General features: G+C 35.7%; 4 protein-coding genes across 6 annotated transcripts in view; 2 read left to right on the top strand and 2 right to left on the bottom strand.

Annotated features, from left to right (window-relative positions):
• Positions 1-4,392, top strand: part of LOC116340461 (protein spaetzle 4) — a 7,067-nt gene extending 2,675 nt beyond the window's left edge. The window contains exons 1-4 of one of the 2 annotated variants that reach the window (XM_031766959.1): positions 628-693; positions 1,389-2,662; positions 2,781-2,945; positions 3,018-4,392. In XM_031766959.1, coding sequence (XP_031622819.1) covers positions 643-693; positions 1,389-2,662; positions 2,781-2,945; positions 3,018-3,342 — 1,815 coding nt within the window. In that variant the 5' untranslated portion in view covers positions 628-642 and the 3' untranslated portion in view covers positions 3,343-4,392. Of the gene's footprint in view, positions 1-627; positions 694-1,388; positions 2,663-2,780; positions 2,946-3,017 lie in introns of those variants that run through there. The other variant, XM_031766960.1, reaches the window with a different exon arrangement.
• A 321-nt stretch (positions 4,393-4,713) lies between these two features.
• Positions 4,714-12,530, bottom strand: LOC116340460 (disks large homolog 5). 2 transcript variants are annotated; one of them, XM_031766957.1, is made up of 11 exons: positions 11,673-12,530; positions 10,391-11,556; positions 7,940-10,149; positions 7,262-7,873; positions 6,862-7,193; positions 6,227-6,419; positions 5,935-6,154; positions 5,578-5,810; positions 5,281-5,507; positions 4,998-5,211; positions 4,714-4,917 (listed from the first exon to the last, which is right to left on the bottom strand). In XM_031766957.1, exons 2-11 carry the CDS (start codon positions 11,509-11,511, stop codon positions 4,814-4,816), a joined length of 5,466 nt encoding a protein of 1,821 aa, XP_031622817.1. In that variant the 5' UTR covers positions 11,512-11,556; positions 11,673-12,530; the 3' UTR covers positions 4,714-4,813. The 2 variants fall into 2 exon arrangements, with proteins under 2 accessions (XP_031622817.1, XP_031622818.1); XM_031766958.1 differs by having other exon boundaries at positions 4,998-5,199.
• A 151-nt stretch (positions 12,531-12,681) lies between these two features.
• Positions 12,682-14,516, top strand: LOC116340852 (F-actin-capping protein subunit beta). The gene is made up of 3 exons (XM_031767566.1): positions 12,682-12,915; positions 13,163-13,747; positions 13,845-14,516. Exons 1-3 carry the CDS (start codon positions 12,913-12,915, stop codon positions 14,082-14,084), a joined length of 828 nt encoding a protein of 275 aa, XP_031623426.1. The 5' UTR covers positions 12,682-12,912; the 3' UTR covers positions 14,085-14,516.
• Positions 14,517-15,230: 714 nt separating this feature from the next.
• LOC116341000 (RNA-binding protein 7) lies at positions 15,231-16,457 on the bottom strand. Its single transcript, XM_031767816.1, has 2 exons — positions 16,243-16,457; positions 15,231-16,169 (listed from the first exon to the last, which is right to left on the bottom strand). The coding sequence occupies exons 1-2, from the start codon at positions 16,333-16,335 to the stop codon at positions 15,420-15,422; spliced, it is 843 nt and encodes a 280-aa protein (XP_031623676.1). The 5' UTR covers positions 16,336-16,457; the 3' UTR covers positions 15,231-15,419.
• Positions 16,458-17,546: the final 1,089 nt, after the last annotated feature.

Here is a 17,546-nt window from a genome sequence, read left to right as displayed (position 1 = left end):
TGTGTGTGTGTGTGTGTGTGTGTGTGTGTGTGTGTGTGTGTGTGTGTCGATGTGTTTTCCTTCGCATGCATATTTTTATTCGAAACGTTCAATAATATGCTGTTGAGCATAATAATCAATGGTTTACAAAAACGCACGTTCATCGTACACGCACCAGCACACATTACCCTACGCCTTAAAGTGAAAGACCGTCGATATGGTGTGGCGGAATTTCGAACATATCCAAAAAGTACACGTTCATTTATTTAATCGACATTAATCAGCTTGGCCAAAATTGGCGAGTGGAGTGCAAGTGAGGAGCGTGCAACAGTAATCATAACTTTGAATTGTTTTCATCTCAATTTTATTTACATTTTTTTTCTCTGTGTGGGCAAGAATGTGTTCAGTTTTGATGCTGTCATCTTTACATTGCAAATCTCGAATATGCTACGAATGAATGTAGAAAAACGAAGAGAAGAGTAAAGTGAAAAAAAAACAAACGGGAAAAAGTCACCAGTATGTATCAAGAGTGAAATTTTTATGAATATTTAATCGGATCGCTATTTCTTTGTAAGTCGCGATCATTCGGTTGATGGGTAACTAAGCCAGCGACGCGACGAAGAGAATGCAACACGTATCGAAAGATTCGAATCAACTGTGCTCATGAATGTAGAAAGAGGCAGAGACCTCTTACCGGACCGTATGTGTGTGTGTGTATGTATTTATGGAATGATGAAAGAAATGTGAAAAGAATATGAAATAATTGTTGACCAATGTTATTAGTATTTCTCTTTCTCAATGCAACCTGTGTGAGTATCTTTGTGCTTGTATTTGTCCAACTGTCGCAAACAACGGCGACAACATCGACTACTATGACAAAAAAAAAACAAACAAAATACACAAAAATCAACAACACAACCATTGCAAGATCAAGTAAAAAAACTTACAAAACGCAAGCCACTTTCTAATCTATTATTATTTTACTTTAGTCAACAAATGCATAATTTTGTTTTCCAATGCTTTTGCATTAGTTTTTGCTAACGGCTCAACGATGTGGATTTATGATCGCTGCTTTCAATGGATATGTTTGAATGCATCAATGCATTTTATGTGATATCAATTGCTGAAAAGTCAAAACTCTTATTTCCATGTCTTTTTCACATTTGCCATTTCTACTCGGAAACCATATAAAGTGCGATTATTGAAATCAAACAATGATCACTATATTTATTTTTTCGCCGAACGAATTAGTCATTCAATAACAATTTATCAAATCATAAATGTCTAAATGTTGAATAGTCATCGGATATGTTAATCATAGTTTTTTTAACGATTCAATCAATTTTATCGGTATTTTTATAAATATTTTATATAAATTTCTTTTCCTTTCTTTTTTTGGTTTGTTTTAGACGAAAAACTTTATGTTAGCATTAATTGCAGTTTTTGCATTGACCGTGCCAGTCATTGATTGTTATGGATTTGATGCGGGTGCGTCTTGCAGCGATAAAACGGCTCGCCGTGGTCGTGCTCAGCTGATCAAATCGATTCCATGTGATTTATCGGTGCAAGCGTATTGTAATTTGCCCGGCACCATGTATCCATGGCATGCCGTTCGACGCTTTGTGAACGAAAATCAAGGAATGATGAAACGAATGTATGGTGACGTACGGCATATATCCGTGTTACGAAATGAAATCACAAATAATGACATCACATTGGATGATGTTGAAGAAACAGCCGTACGTTATTCTCGAGCTGGATGGAAACGTAACAAGTATTTGTACCAAGAATCATCAAAACAGAAAAATAGTGATTTGTTATCGGAGGCTCACTATAGACGTGCGTCAACGGCTCGTAGTACGACTGGTCGATCGACGACAACCCGTTCACGAGGCAGAACCACACAACGAGCCGGCTCAACTGCATCAACGAATGTCGAAACATCAGCGTCAACTTCAACGCTTTCCTCATCCACCGAACCAATACCGACCAAAAAGACAAAATCGGCCGAACGAAAGGTGTTGAGTGCAAAACTAACACGAAATACAGATAGTTCAAAAGAGAAAAGCAATGATGATCCATATGAAGAAGTGATTGATGCGGCTATTGAAGAAATTTTCGATCAATTTGACAACGAAAATGCGAATAAAAATATATTCGCCAATGTTAGCGATAATGGAAAATTAGTAACGGAACTTCGCAACGAATCAAATGATAACATTGAAATTGTTGGTGCACCTGATTTATCGGATAAAAGCAATAAATCGGAGGTGGCAGCCACCATATCGACGACATTGAGAATATATGGCTATACGAAAGATGATCGAACAACAACAGCCAGTCCATTAAATGTAACGACTGAAAGTGCTGTTACGCCAGAAAATCGAACCGAAAGCATGTTTTTGAAACAGAATAGTACAACACCAAAAAGTCAAGTTGATGACAATTTGATACATTTTGAGGTTGATTCGAGCGATCTCGATGGGAGCGTTTCGAGTGAAGAGATCGATGACGACGACGACTCTACGCCAGATGAATCGATTAATACTGAGAGCATCGTTGATATCGATGGTAATCCAAAACCGGATAAAACTGCGAAACCATCCGATGACAATACCATTGGACAACTTTATCAAGATGTCGCCGAAAAAGAAGAACCCGTTCTCATTAGCTCAAAAGGAGTGTAAGTAAAACATAGTATATACCAATGAAATATTCAATTGACAATCGTGTTGAAATAAAGTCTTCCTTTTGTGCCGCAAAAGAAAGTTAAAATGATCGATTTTGATGTGATTTTTTAGGAACGCTTGTCCGGTCAAAGAAGAAGTTGTTGCACCATTTTGGGCAAATAACACCCGTGGCGAAGTGTTAGCCTTACTGAATCTGTATCCATTCGAGCAATATGTACATTGGGAAAAGTGTACTCAGGAACACAAGCAAATGTATTGTCGTGACGGCTGCAGATGGTAAGTTCTCATTGTATTCATTCATACATATATTCTTCAAAATGTACCTTTTTTCGTATCTCGAAATTTCAGTGAACAACAGTATAGACTTCATCGGCTATTGGCATATGATCCACACAACGAATGTCGTGGCATCTTCTCAGACTGGTTCCGCTTCCCATCCTGTTGCATTTGTAAATGTTATAATATTCCATTTGAATATCGCGTGACATCAAGAAGTCCCCGATCATTGGGAAAATACACGAAAAATGACGGAAATCCTGAAATGAATGCAGACGATAACATTCATGATGAATTGGGTGAAGAACCCGATCATTCAAGCAGCGATTGGTTTCATAAAAAGAGCTATCTAAGCGACGATTTTGCAGAAATGTTCAATGAAGAAATAGATTTTTAAAAAACCGAATTATTAGGAAAACAATTCATTTGTAAATAAGTTAAATTTAAATCTTTTTTTAGACAACTCATTCATCACTCATATTTATCTGACACACAAAAAAAAACAATATTTATCGAGAGAAAAAAAAGGCTAGTGAAAAATTAATTTAAGGAAGTGAGAGTCGCATGTATCTTTTTCGTAAAATAGATTTCATTTGGAGCGGAAAGATCCTACAATGCAAACATTTTTATTTTTGAAAAACATATTTTGTATGTGTTCCACGACGATTTGTAACTTTTTTCAGATTAAAAAAAAAAAACTTTAAAAAAACATGCAGCTAAAGACAATTCACGTTTTTCTGCTTCAAATCAATGGTATATTCTTCTTGGCACATTCTCATAACCTCGTTCAGGAAACAAGTATGACAGATTAGTGTGCGACTATGTCAGAACAATTATCATTTATGAAAACTTCAAATTGGACCACAAATTTAAGCAGAAAAGAGTCATTTATCCATATGTATATCAATTTTAATAGAAAACGAGAAGAGAGCATATTTCTTTGTTTTAAATCAAAAACATTTTTATACATTTGTGTAAACAATTTATAAAAAAAAACATATACAAAATATGTATAATTTTATTTAATGATGTTGTATGATGAAGGCATTGATTCGAAGTGGAAAAAAATCCGAGCAATATGGCTCTTTCGATCAATTTAACGAGCTAAGTAAACCTTAGGTGTGTAGAAACACCTTTTCTACTCTAGTACATGTAAATAGTCCTTAAGTTTTTATAAAACATTTCAATACAATTTGACTTACTCAATTAGATTATTGCTCGTTATAGAAAACGGCATAAGAAGGAAAACAAACACGACATCGACTATGAACGCCAGTGAAAATGTGTTGTGTTTTTTTTCTTATACCGTTTTTTTCACTCACATTAACACACATAAATTTATTTGTCTCTAGACTTTAGTGCTAAATCAATAAATCCATTAACCATTTAACAATTAAAACATAAAATTCGAATTTAAAGCACCAATAAAATACTTTATAAAAAATCATTATGAACGAAGACTATTGACAACACAACGAACAATTTATAAAAAGAACAATCGCAATTGCAATTCATTGCATTTGGTTAGAATGGATGGTGGAAGACACATTATGTGAACCATGATAAAAAATTTGCATTAGAAAAAGCAAATAGAAAATGCCAAAAGACGGTCGTCATTTGTCTTTCTTTGCTGAGGCAGACAGAACTGTAAGTACAATTACCGCCAATATTATACGTGTTTTTCCTCTTGCATAATATTGGTGGTAATTATAAAAAAAATTGTTGATTAAACACATTCTATTGCTAAATGTGAACTGGTCCTTATACATTTTTTTTTTTTAAATTCTATCAAAGTTAATGTTTGAAAAGGTCGTTTGTTTTCGATGTAAGTATGAAGAATGCTCCAGTAATTTCAAAATGTAGCTCTATTAGTTTGTGATTGGAACCCAAAGTGCCTTATTTTGCTCTTCATCAACGGCAGCTTTGATTTGAGTACTCATATGCGTTATGTTCACGCCGGCTGGTATGACAGCTGAAATTATAAACATTCCATAGTCAGGCATCATATGACATTAAAAAATGTATGTACAACATAATTTGTGATCAACTCACCTGATATATATTGCCGATAATCGGATTCCAGCTTCAATGCATGCTCATACATTTCCTTTGCTGCCTTCTCTGACATTTTATCTTTGATCTCTTTGATTTGTCGGGCAGATTTAAAACGCAGCAACAGCACGATCGGATAGATTTGAATCCGTTTCAATCGTTCCACTGCAGAGATATTCACATCAAGCAAACAATGGCGATTCTGAAATGATAACTATGTTATTTTAGACATTTTTATGGTGTTCACATTCATTTTGGGTGTTTCAATGAAATTGACACATACCTTATCGCACAAGTCTCTGATGGCTTGAACTGGCGTACACTCGTAGATATTACCTCGACGTCGATAGTCGACCAAAATGTTATTTTGAAGTCCTTCTTCCATATTTTCTTGTGTACAATTCATAGTGGTGGGCAAAAATCGTTCAAATACTTGCGGAAAATCAATTGTTAGCTTTTCAGCCACACATTCGGCTAACGGGCCCAAAATCAATACTGGTCGGCACATATCTAAAATGAGAATCAAAACACCATGATTACTCGCCGCCGATTCGGATTTCATTCAAATGATTTAACTCACAATCTAAGCGCTCAACACGTTGATAACTCGATAGTGTTCCGTCTTCTCCGACGATGCCCGAATCAGTGAACCAACTCAATTGTGTACTACTGAAACTGGACAGATCTTTTGAATCACGTGATGAGCTGCGTTGATGCTTCTTTCGACGGAAGAACGATCGACGTGCAGATTTTCTCTTGGTCGTTCCTTCTCCATCAGCAGTATCGGTCAATAGACGTAATTCCTCTTCAATTCTGCAAATGTTCAAAATACGTTTTAGTTTAAACACTTTTCAATTTCAAATTTATCTAACTAATAAAAATTTGGTCTTTTTCTATGGGTTTGAAGACTATGAGAATCGATAACTGTAATACTTACTTTAGTTGACTCGGAATGATGCCGCATCTTAATCGATGTCCATATTCATCGAGTTTCCATGCACGCCATTGGCCAAATTTTCCTCTAAATATTGTTGTGTCCACGTATAAAATGTCATCTTTGACAAATCGCAATTCGCCTTCGTTTAGTTCACCTGTCCGATCAAATCCGGCACGGAAATAGAGAGAATCGCCTGCTTCGTCTTTGATTTGATTAAACTCTGTAAGGAAGTACAATCGTTAAAAAATGTATTCTATCCCATTTTTGGTGGTGTATTTCCGCATGTACTTACTTGTCATATTGTGTTGAACGAGTACGGTGACTTTATCGCATGCCTTCGATATTTCCATTGCCGCATATTCCGCTGTGACTCTGCGCAAATCAACTCCATTGTATTCGAGAATTTGATCGCCTTTTTTCATGCCAGCAATATCGGCCAATGAATTTTTCTGCACGTCATGCACATAAATACCGACTGCATTTCCCTAGAGATAATCAGAAGAAAAAAATGGAATTAATGGAAATTAATCAACATGTAATGGAATGTAATGGAAAATGAAATTGAAATAATCGAATCACAGTGTAACACTTACACACTGTGTGTACTTTTTACTTTCAGTATGGCGAACACATTAAATTTCACAACTTAATGGCTAAATGCGCTTACGCAAACAGATTGCTTAAAATTAAGATTTGGTAGTGGTTATTTGGTAAATTGGATCTGTGAAATGAAAAACCTGTATGTGTGTGATCAAACCTTTACTACTTTTTTACTACATTCTATAAATATCTAGTTGATATTGTGATTATTTCAATTGCATATAACTCTAGGTAATGGAACAGAATGGAAAAATTATCTGAGGAATGGACCAGAAATTGTGGAGTAATGGAATAGTAATTTTTAAGTAAGAATGCCTTGGTACTTACGCCCATTAATGAGATCCCCAAATTTGTGCTTTTCTTTGTGTTTAATGTCAAAACACGTGGCTCTTCTTCATCATACATGCAATCGGGTGATCCGGTTTGGCTAAAATCTGATTGATTTTCCAGGCTGTCGGAGAACTTTTGCTTCATATTCGATGACATTAGCGAACGTTTCGGTATTGCTTGTGGAACAGATTGTGGTTGCATGCTAACCGGCCTTGGTGATAATGCCATTGAACGAGCAACGCCTCGCGGCGAATTTCGTGGTGTCGGCGAACCTGAACGACTAACACTATCCTCTTCTGTTATGTGTTGCACAATATTTCCATGAAATTCTGTAAACAAAATGAAAAAAAATCGATTAATGACAAAATCATCGGAAATAAAATGACGAATTACTTACTATCTGGACAATACTGGGCGAGCATTGTCATCGTATTTCCGCATTGCCGTAAGATTTTAGCCGCAATTTTATGATTTGCATCTCTCATGTTTATACCACAAACTTCAAGCAATTGATCTCCACAGCGTAAACCTGCTCGACTTGCAATGCTGTTTGTTGTGACCGTCGATACGAAAATGCCACCACCTTCATTGCATTGAATCGTTATTCCAAGTGGTCCTGCACTCTTGTCAATCGTTATGCGTCGCAAATATCCGGGCCCCGGATTGTGTTCGGACATATTGCTGTTGGCGCCATGACTTAATACTTCAACTTTGAATGGCGGTGGCATCGGTGAACCATCACTGTGTTCAATCGATCCGGTGCTGTCTTTCATATCACTACTTTTGCTAGCTACACTTGGATTCGATGGAATTCGTACTCGTTGATTTTCCTTTTTACGTGGAAATGTGCCGCCTTCATAAGCATGACCGTAACTGCCGTATATTATGTCACGATCACGAGTTGGATGCACTTTATTCCGTTGATATTGATCAATGTCCATGGATACACCGTGTGAATGATGCGATTGCACAAACTCATACTCCAGCTTATCGGATGAATTGTTGTTTCCTGTTATTAAACCAAAACAAAATGACTTCAATAAAACTGAAATAAATGTTAAGCATTAAAATGTACCTGTAATGTCCAGTGATTGAGTCAACGGTATTGTCAGTGGACTTGATTGTCTCATGTGATGATGTGGATGACTGTGATTTGCGAAAGGTGTGAACATTCGTTGAATGCGTCCGTTTGATGTGAGCATTGATTGGGCTCTATTGTTCGATGCATATGATGGTAATGTACTTGTGTAGCTATTGTTTGGCGATGAAATCGATTCCATGCCTAAGCTATCACTGTCACTTGGGAATTTCGATACATTTTTCGATGAACGTTTGTTGTAAAAGTCGGGATTCTCCGTTGGATACAATGGTTTGCTCGATTCTAATGATGGTGGGCTTTTTGGCGATAGAAATGAGTCGATTGAATTTTGACTTTTCAATGAAATGAGATCCTGGGCTTGTTGATGTGTTAAATTTGGTTTGAAATCTAACGACGACATTGGACTTTTCGAATTGAGCAATGAATCGGTTGAATTCTTCAACGCCACATAATCCATTGACATTGGATGATTTGATACTTTTGTGTCGAGAGTATTTGTGTTGCTTTTGCGATTGATGACCGTATTGTATATGCTAGTACTATCCATGGATGGTGTAATGTTCAAACTGAGCCGATTCATATTATGATGATGATGATGGTAGTGATATTTTCGATTCATATCGGGCAAATTTTTCGATTGTAATTTTCCACTCTCCAGCATGACGGGTTCTGATTCCATCGTTGAATAGACTGAATGCCGATTCAAACCAGATGGTGCATAATGAAACGGAATTGAATTCGAATTACGGCTTACATTCGACACTAATGATAGCCCCGGTTTATTTACACCCATTGGTGTTGTTTCATGCATGTGGACATTGAAATAGCTATCTTTTTTCATGCCCAATGGTTTTTCATCTTTACCCAATGTTATTGGACCGGTGAATAACGATAGGGCTGGTCGTTCTTTCTTACGTGGTTGCACAATTGTTCCTGTATGATTCTCTTGTCCGGTTGCTGTATTTAAAATGTTTGCCCTTGGCCATGTGCCCAAATTTTTGTTGACCTCTTTTGTTGTTTCTTTTTTCGCCTTTTTCGATCGTTTACCAAAAATATTCTCTTTAATTTTACCGGTGGTCGTTGTATTTTCGTTATTCAATACCGAATCAAGTGCGGCAATTGCATCATTTTCTTGACATAAGCTATCACTTTCGGACGCTGTGCTACCTTTTTGATTGCTATGACCGTGCATGTGAATTTTTCCACGGAATTTATTGAACATTTCCGATATTTTTGACGTCGATTTTGAATTACCCGACGAATTTGTTCGCGTCGATTCACCCTCAAAAGTAAATCTCTCATCAGTTTGGGTGCTGGTTGTTTCCATTTGATTTGGCTTATGTCGACTGAACGTTTCTGTGTCCGATGAATGTGTCACTTGTTTCAATGCAATGATATGCAATGTATCAGCACGTTCATCATTTAAATAGGTCATTGCATCGTTGCCACTTAGAATGCCGTCCATTGACTGATTGTTAATGGCTAATATACGATCGCCAGCTGTTAAATTCTGTTCGGCCGATGCCAACGAACTGGGTGCCACTTTTGAAATAAAGATTCCCGACTCTAAGCTTAGACCATGATCACGATTTGAATTTAATAAATTCAATTGAACAGCATACATGTGCGCTCTGGTTACACGTTGCCGTTTTACAACAATGTCACATCGCTCGCAACCATTACGTATCGTTTCGATGACCATTCGCTTCGAGAATGACGAACAATCGATGTTATTTACAAGCATAATACTGTCGTTTGGCCGAAGTTTGCCATAGGCTGGTGAATCTTTCGACACACTCACCACCGTTATGTTGCCATCAATTCGATTTTGTGAATCTTCTCTTCCACCTTCCAATACGATTCCAATATCGTCATTTGGTCCAATCGAACTCATATCTATTTCGACCACTTCGGTGTCATTTTTGGCCAATGCATCCATTTCATATGGTGCATAACTCCAGCGCATACTGCGACGTGAACAATTCACCTGTGATTCAAGTTGCTTGCGCAAATGGTCGATCTCTTGGAAAGCTTCATCTTTTTGCTTTTTGATCTCTTCACTATCTCGAATTGCTTGTAATAAATCAGAAACAGCCGTATCACGCTCTTTTTGTAACTCATCATTGAGAATTTTAACGTTGTCGCGCTCCAAAACTATCTTTTCACGCTCTGATATTGCCCAGTCGCTGAAACGATATTAAATGAACGAAGGAAAAATTATTAGCAAACAAAAAATGTAGTAAAACAAGGCAAACGCAATGAATTTCAAATTATGATCAAAGCATCAATGTGAAAACGGTCAATTTAAATTCGTTTCACTTGTCTGCACCCATAATTCAAAATGTTACCATGATAATTTCAAATTATGACATTGAAAAAAAAAACAAAGTTTCAGCGATGACAAAAATAGTCAGTCTTGGTACTCACCGTCTCGATTTGGCGACTTCTGTTTCATCCAGTGCTTTGCTCAATTCACTTTTGACTCGTTCCAAGCTATTCCGTAGCTTCTCCATCTCTTTGTTGGCTGCATTCAAATCCAATTGATATTTCTCCTTTGTGTCCGGATCGTTCCAAGCGTTGTCATGACTTTTCATCAATTCCTTTTCCTCGAGTCGTTCACGAAGACAATTACGTTCTGTCAAAAGATCGTCGCGTAGTCTCTTCAGCGACTCATTTTCATACATCATTGATTGATCGTTTTTGTATTGTTTTTCCAACTGTTCTTTGGCGGCCGCTAATTCGTCGCTCATCTTTTGATTTTCTTCGAGAACTACGTCTTTTTCGCCCAAAATTGTTTGCAATTCTAATTTAACGGCATTTCTCTGAGCTGTCACACGCCTTAGTTCGTCGGCCCGTTGATTCATCAACTGTTGCATCTCTTTTATTTGAATTTCATTCTGTTGCATCAATTTGTCTCTGGCTTCTCGTAGCATATTTTTCTCATGCAATGCCGATTCCAATTGTGTGAATGCCTTCGTTAGCTGTTGTTTCAAGTCATTCTTTTCCAATGCCACCGAATTACGATCTCGCGATAAATCGGCACATTTCTTTTTGCACATTTCATTTTCCTTTTGCTGTTTATCCATATCAATGCGATTCGTATCATATTTCTTCTTGAGCTCATTGTACTGTTCGTGAAATGTGCAAACGGTTTGATGCGTACCGTTTTCTTGTTGCGTTACTTGCTTTTCCAAATGATGGATGCGCTGCTGCAATCGTCGATTTTCATTGGATATGTCCGCATATTTTGTGCGCAATGACGTTCCTTCGATGGCCGTTTGGCCAACTTGATTTATTGCATCCATATATTTTTCTTTGTAGAATTCCAGTTGCTTTGTTAAATGGCTCATTTGCATTTCGCCATTACTTTCACGTAATCGCAGCGAATTTAATTCCATTAAAGCTTCATCGTATTGCTTTTTTATTGTTTCAAAATTCTTTGTGCTATCGGACGACGTTTTACGTGCTCGATCATTCGAATAGCAACCAAATTCATGACTCCCCTCTTGGCTACTGTTGCTGGTCAAAGATAATTCTCCGGACGCCATTGTATCGATTTGATTTGGCTCACGTTAAATTTATCGATGCTTTCTCTACGTTAAATGAAACAAAATGAAATACAATGCGAAGATTACAAAATCTAATTGATTTTCAATTGAATGGTTGTATTTATGTCTTAATGAAAATGTTACTTAGTCTTAAAGTATACCTTTTAAATGACTATACGAATGAAACGTTTTTCGTCACATTGTGTTATATCACGGTTTCTCAAATGAAGATAAAAAAAAACGAAACATCGATTTGTTCACAGCGAATTTATTTTTGTGCACACATCGAATGAAAAAAAATGGCGACAACAACGATGGAACGCCTATGAACGTAAACTTATAATGCGTAAATGAACTGTTTAAATCCGATTTGGTGCAATTCAAAGCAAGTTTCTAACACCAACCTCTTTGAATAATGTTACACCAACATTTAAAAAAAAACCACATATACGTTCGCCAATTTCGCCTATATTTTGGAATTTGAATGCCGTATTGCACACTGAAAGTCTTTTTTCTCACCAACACAATCAAATTCAACACAAAAAGTGAGCCATTTGTTGTTTGTTGCACACATAAAAAAATGTCTAATTACGTTTTAATGTAACTCTTGGTAGCTCATTAATGACAACTCTGCAGAGATAAAACACAACCAATTCGGTCCCGTTATGACTTTATTTTACTTTGTGTTTTACCTCAAATCATGATTCACACTGTACGACTGTGTTTTTTTTTTGCACCACTGCGAAAGAGAGCACTGATTTTGTAGCGCACACACTTCTTTTTCTTAGACGCGATAGCAAAGTTTATGAACAAAAAAGAAGCATTTTCAATACGAAAAAACTGATAAATTAGTGTGTTTTTGCCTATCTAAGGCATTTACGACAAAAAAACAAAACAAAGCACACAAAAATAATAACAAATTAACACTGTTGGATGACAAATTTCATGATTTTCCCTGGAAAAACATGTGCGTCTTCTAGAATTTTTTTTAGCAGAGCGCAATTGTCATCCGATCTAATTGAGATTCAGTCATTTACTAAGTGTATTGGTCTTGTGAATACGTTCATGCTACTTGAATGGCGGAGACAGTGTATGAACTGTCAAAAGTTTCGTAGTTCACAAACCTGTCAATCTCGCCTCACAAACACAACTATGTGTATGCATCATACCAACCCGTATACACAAGAAAGTCTGTAGAAACAAGACAAGTCTCTTGCTATTTCAGTTCTATTTTTCATTTAAACAAAAAAATATACACAAATTTGTAAATTGTTTTATATTATACTCATTAATCGAGTGAAAGATCAGTGGGCATTTTTTGCTTGATTTTTCTCTGCATATATTTTGTGCGAATAAATTGCCGTGTTGTGATAACGAGAGGAAAAAAAACATAGCAACAAAATGGTAAGAAATTGATGAAATCATGACATTCGATTGCACACAGAGTACGACGACATTATAGCGAATGTGTATACGTTGTCACTGTTCACAATGAAAACTGGAAATATGGCACGCCCATAAGGTTTTAATGCCGAAGATTTAATGTTGTATTCAAAAAAAGGCGATTTTCTTGAACATGACCATTAATCAATGGTCTATTTAATTTTTTTTTAAACAACAATATGTGGTTCTCTTCTTGTTTCGTTGTTAGACTGAAATGCAAATGGATTGCGCTTTGGACTTGATGCGCCGATTACCGCCTCAACAAATCGAAAAGAATTTGATTGATTTAATCGATTTGGCACCGGCGCTATGTGAGGATTTACTATCGTCGGTGGATCAACCGCTGAAAGTGGCGAAAGATAAGGAGAGCGGTCGAGATTATTTGTTATGTGATTATAATCGTGATGGTGACTCATACCGATCACCATGGTCGAATACATACGATCCACCTCTTGAAGATGGTTCAATGCCATCGGAACGATTGCGTAAATTGGAAATTGAAGCAAACCATGCATTCGACCAATATCGTGACATGTATTACGAGGGTGGTGTTTCGTCTGTGTACCTGTGGGATTTAAATCATGGTTTTGCCGGTGTAATTTTGATTAAAAAAGCTGGTGATGGCAGCAAAAAAATCAAGGGCTGTTGGGACTCAATTCATGTGGTTGAAGTGCAAGAGAAGAGTTCCGGTCGTATGGCGCATTACAAACTCACATCGACAGCGATGCTGTGGCTACAAACCAATAAAACTGGCTCGGGCACGATGAACTTGGGCGGCAGTTTAACCAGACAGGTACGTTTGATTTGTTTTCAGTGTCCATTTATTATTTTGAGGAAAAAATTCAAGATTTCTCTTATGTCGTGTGTGTGTTTTTCTTTGCTTTTTGCAGGTGGAACAAGATGCAAATGTAAACGAACAATCGCCACACATTGCCAACATCGGTCGGATGGTTGAGGATATGGAGAATAAAATTCGAAATACGCTTAACGAAATTTACTTCAGTAAAACGAAAGACATTGTAAATGGTTTGCGTAGCATTCAATCATTGTCAGATCAGAAAGCACAGGCTGCCATGAAACAAGACCTTGCCGCCGCCCTACAACGCCGAAATCTTAAAAACGAGAATTAAATCAATGTTTTGCATATAACTATTACAATTACCGAAATGCGGGGTCAATCGGAAAGATAAATGATGAAATAACATTATACAATTCCAGAGAAATCATGCATGACAGTACACGAAGATGAATATTTAATGTTTAAGCAATTTAAGAGATAAAATCGTGCACACTGGGCGTTTATTTTATTATTATTATTATTAATCAAGCCTCAAACTTTTTTTTAACACAAATTTGTTCATAATTTCTTAAATTTTTTATCGCTTTTTCCGTTGTCAACTTCCTTAAAGTTTTTTCCGTTTGTATCAAACTAATTCGGAGAGTATGAATAGAGATTAGAAGAGCATAGAGAGATAGAGAGAGAGATTTTTGAACATTCAGCTCTAATAAAAAGAATTAATAAATTTTGTACTATCGAAATCACTATTGTCGGTTAAAAAACATTCCAAAATGTATTTTTTTTTCTCACAAACATAAAATTGGCAATTATGTATATTCAGTTTTGGCTAAACAAAATCATTTCATTTTTAGGACAATTGTATTTTAAATGCCTTTTTGTATTTAGAAATAGTTGCAATAAATACAAGTTTTCCTAAACAAGTGTTGTTAATTCATGGAATTCATTTAATTCCAATAGTCGTTGAATGAAATTAGAAAAAAATGGAAAAAAAAATCGAAATTGAAATTTAAAATTAGATTTTACCTTTCCATATTCTATGTCAACGGATAATTTTCTCAATCGCTCCAGAAAATATAATTTGTGTGTCTATTCCTTTCTGTACTCTACTGTATTGAAATGAATTTAAATGACATCATTTTTATGCAAAATTTAAAATCTTCTCGAATTTTTCATCATATGATTTGATTTGAGTCAATCGTAGTCAACATAATATTTGACAAATCGATTTGAGAAGTTCATATCAAATAAATCACTTAATTTTATTTGAAAAATAATGATTCTAGATGAAATCAATTGTTTATTTGGATTTGAAATTCAAAATTGGCATCCCAATTTAATTATTAAATACCACCATCTTTAACTTTCTATTTTCTTCATATGAATTTTCAATTCAATTTTCGTCAGTTCCATTTTCTTTGAATAATTCGATTTGTAATCCATTTAAAAAAAAATCCAATCCAAATAAAATTAGAAACAGTTTTTTCTACAAACGATTTGGCAAAATGCTACCAAATTTGATATATTTTTATTTACTTTTTTCTTTTTATTTTCAAAAAGACACGCGTGCCCTTCAAAATACACATGCTTTTTTATTTAAATTAATAATGAGTAGAATCGGTTAACAAATGTAATCAATCGCATCGCAGTTTTCATCAAAATGGTTCATTTATCTACGGCGATTGTTATTGCCTGCCCTATGATTTCGATCACGTCGATCTGACCTACTATTGGAACCCTTTCCTTTATTTCGTATCCAATCCGTTCTTTCTCGGCTCAATGATCGACTTCTATCCTTGCTACGATCTCGTCGCCGATCATTTCGATCATTGCGTCTGTCCTTATCGCGATTGTAGTTGCTGTTTTGATTATGTGGTCGACTGTCGTGGTGATGCATCATTTTCGATTGATGCTTATGTGATTCGTTGTCATTTGCCATATTATTTCCAGCCATATTATTTGCCATCGCAAACATTTGTGCACTCTGTGCCAATAATGTTTGATAATCGATTTGTGCATTCTGCGGAAATTGTAACGGTAAATTTGGAGTAAATGCTGTTGGCATCATGTTGTTCATATGATTCATGGCTGAACCGCGATTATTGAAGACACCACCACGCAATGCATCGTTTCCATATGGGTTTTGCAATTGGAATTGATGTGTGGTCGGCATATTTGGCAATAACGGTGGTGGTACATTAGACATTTGATTGCCACGCGGTTGATTGTTTTCAATGCCATTGTTGTTGTTTTTATTCGAACAACGATTGTTCAATCGCAATTCACGATTGAACAGTTTTGTGCCCGAGAAAACGTTCATGGCATACGGAACCGAGCATTGAAACTTATATGTGACAAAACCATATTGACGATTTTTACCATTATCTTTGGGTATTGATACCCTTTCAAGTGGACCAGCCTAAAATATTTAACATAATTATCAATTTTTAGTTGATATTTGCTTAGTTTCTTTCTGCGATATATTGACTGACCTGTAAAAATAGCTCATACAGCAATTCTTCGGTGATTTTGTCAGCATTCAAATTACCGCAATGAATTGTACGTGCATTTTGTCCATCATCCATCGTCAATTTCTTTTATTTTACAAACGATACTATTTAAATGTATAATTTTCGGTTGAAATGTAAGTTGTTGTATATAATATCTTTAGTTTGCCATATATTAAATTACTTTGACGGCACCAACCAATATTGACATTTCTAAAGTGCAAATTGTATCCACTCGTGGCGTTAGCTGTGCAGCCATTTTGCCTTTTGATGTTTCAAAACCTTTCAGCGAACAAATCTCCGTAGTCGAAATGACGACAACATTCGTAGAACGCAACTAACTTCGTGGAAATATTTTTTTTTTGTACAATTCAAACAATTTTGAACATTTTCCATGAAAAATAAATAAAAACTATGATTTTATTCAATATTTCATTTTTTCATGTAGTTCGTTCTGTTGGACTCGTTTCTTATAAGAATTGTGCACAATTCAATTGAAAAGGTTAATTTTTAAGTTGAAAGATATTTTGTTGCGTCCTGTTGCCGGCCAAATAATGAATTTCTCAGTCAGATATTTCAGTGAAAGCACATTGTAGGCTGATCTGATTGATACACATATAATTTTGGGCCAAATTTTTGGCAATGTCTGCACTGTAAATCGACATAATTGAGTCATCATTAGTTACGGAATTCTTTGATTTGTTAAAGGAAACAATTTGAGCGTGCGATCTTTATTAAAATCCGAAGTTTTTGTATAAATATATTCGTTTTACAACGGAAAACAATCCGACATATATTTATGACCGAAAATTTAAATTTAATTTAAAAATTATCCATTAATGATGAAAAAATATGACTTTTTTAATACCATGTATCTTTTGAGCTAACGATTTTTCTGCTCTTGATTTTTCTTGAGTATATTTGAAAAGTTCAAAAACCTCTCATTTTTACACTGGATTTTTTGCTTACTCCTCTCGTTAGGTTGGATGCGAACTTCAGTTACCAATTTGATTTACAGTAATTTGTAAGATTTGGCGATGGTAAAGTATCGAATTTGATAATTAAGATTTTCCTCAATTTGCTTTTCATTTCTAATTGCATTGAACAATTCGATTATTTTCAATGCAAACAATATGAAGTTTCTCTAGAAACATCAAAAAATACGATAAAATACCGCTATAAATAGAGATGCTTATTTTCCACAGCATTTTCTGGCATACATGTATGTACAATAGAGTGTTTCCCGTATCAGCAAATAAAAAAATGGTATTTCTTAATTCAAAGAAGGC

Source organism: Contarinia nasturtii, unplaced genomic scaffold (assembly GCF_009176525.2).
Source record: "Contarinia nasturtii isolate CC-2019 unplaced genomic scaffold, AAFC_CNas_1.1 Cnas_scaffold_695, whole genome shotgun sequence".
NCBI lineage: Eukaryota > Metazoa > Arthropoda > Insecta > Diptera > Cecidomyiidae > Contarinia > Contarinia nasturtii.
This window is presented reverse-complemented; position numbering and strand designations above follow the sequence as displayed.

Bases quoted from the DNA above. Each gene is read 5' to 3' on its own strand.
- LOC116340460 (XM_031766957.1), bottom strand. From the start codon at position 11,511: ATGGCGTCCGGAGAATTATCTTTGACCAGCAACAGTAGCCAAGAGGGG. The intron at 10,150-10,390 runs GTGAGTACCAAG...ATATCGTTTCAG, and splicing joins GAAGTCGCCAAATCGAGACG to CGACTGGGCAATATCAGAGC. The intron at 5,212-5,280 runs GTATGTGTCAAT...AAAATAACATAG, and splicing joins TCAGAGACTTGTGCGATAAG to TTATCATTTCAGAATCGCCA.
- LOC116340852 (XM_031767566.1), top strand. The intron at 13,748-13,844 runs GTACGTTTGATT...TGCTTTTTGCAG, and splicing joins GCGGCAGTTTAACCAGACAG to GTGGAACAAGATGCAAATGT.
- LOC116341000 (XM_031767816.1), bottom strand. From the start codon at position 16,335: ATGGATGATGGACAAAATGCACGTACAATTCATTGCGGTAATTTGAAT. The intron at 16,170-16,242 runs GTCAGTCAATAT...TAAATATTTTAG, and splicing joins TGTATGAGCTATTTTTACAG to GCTGGTCCACTTGAAAGGGT.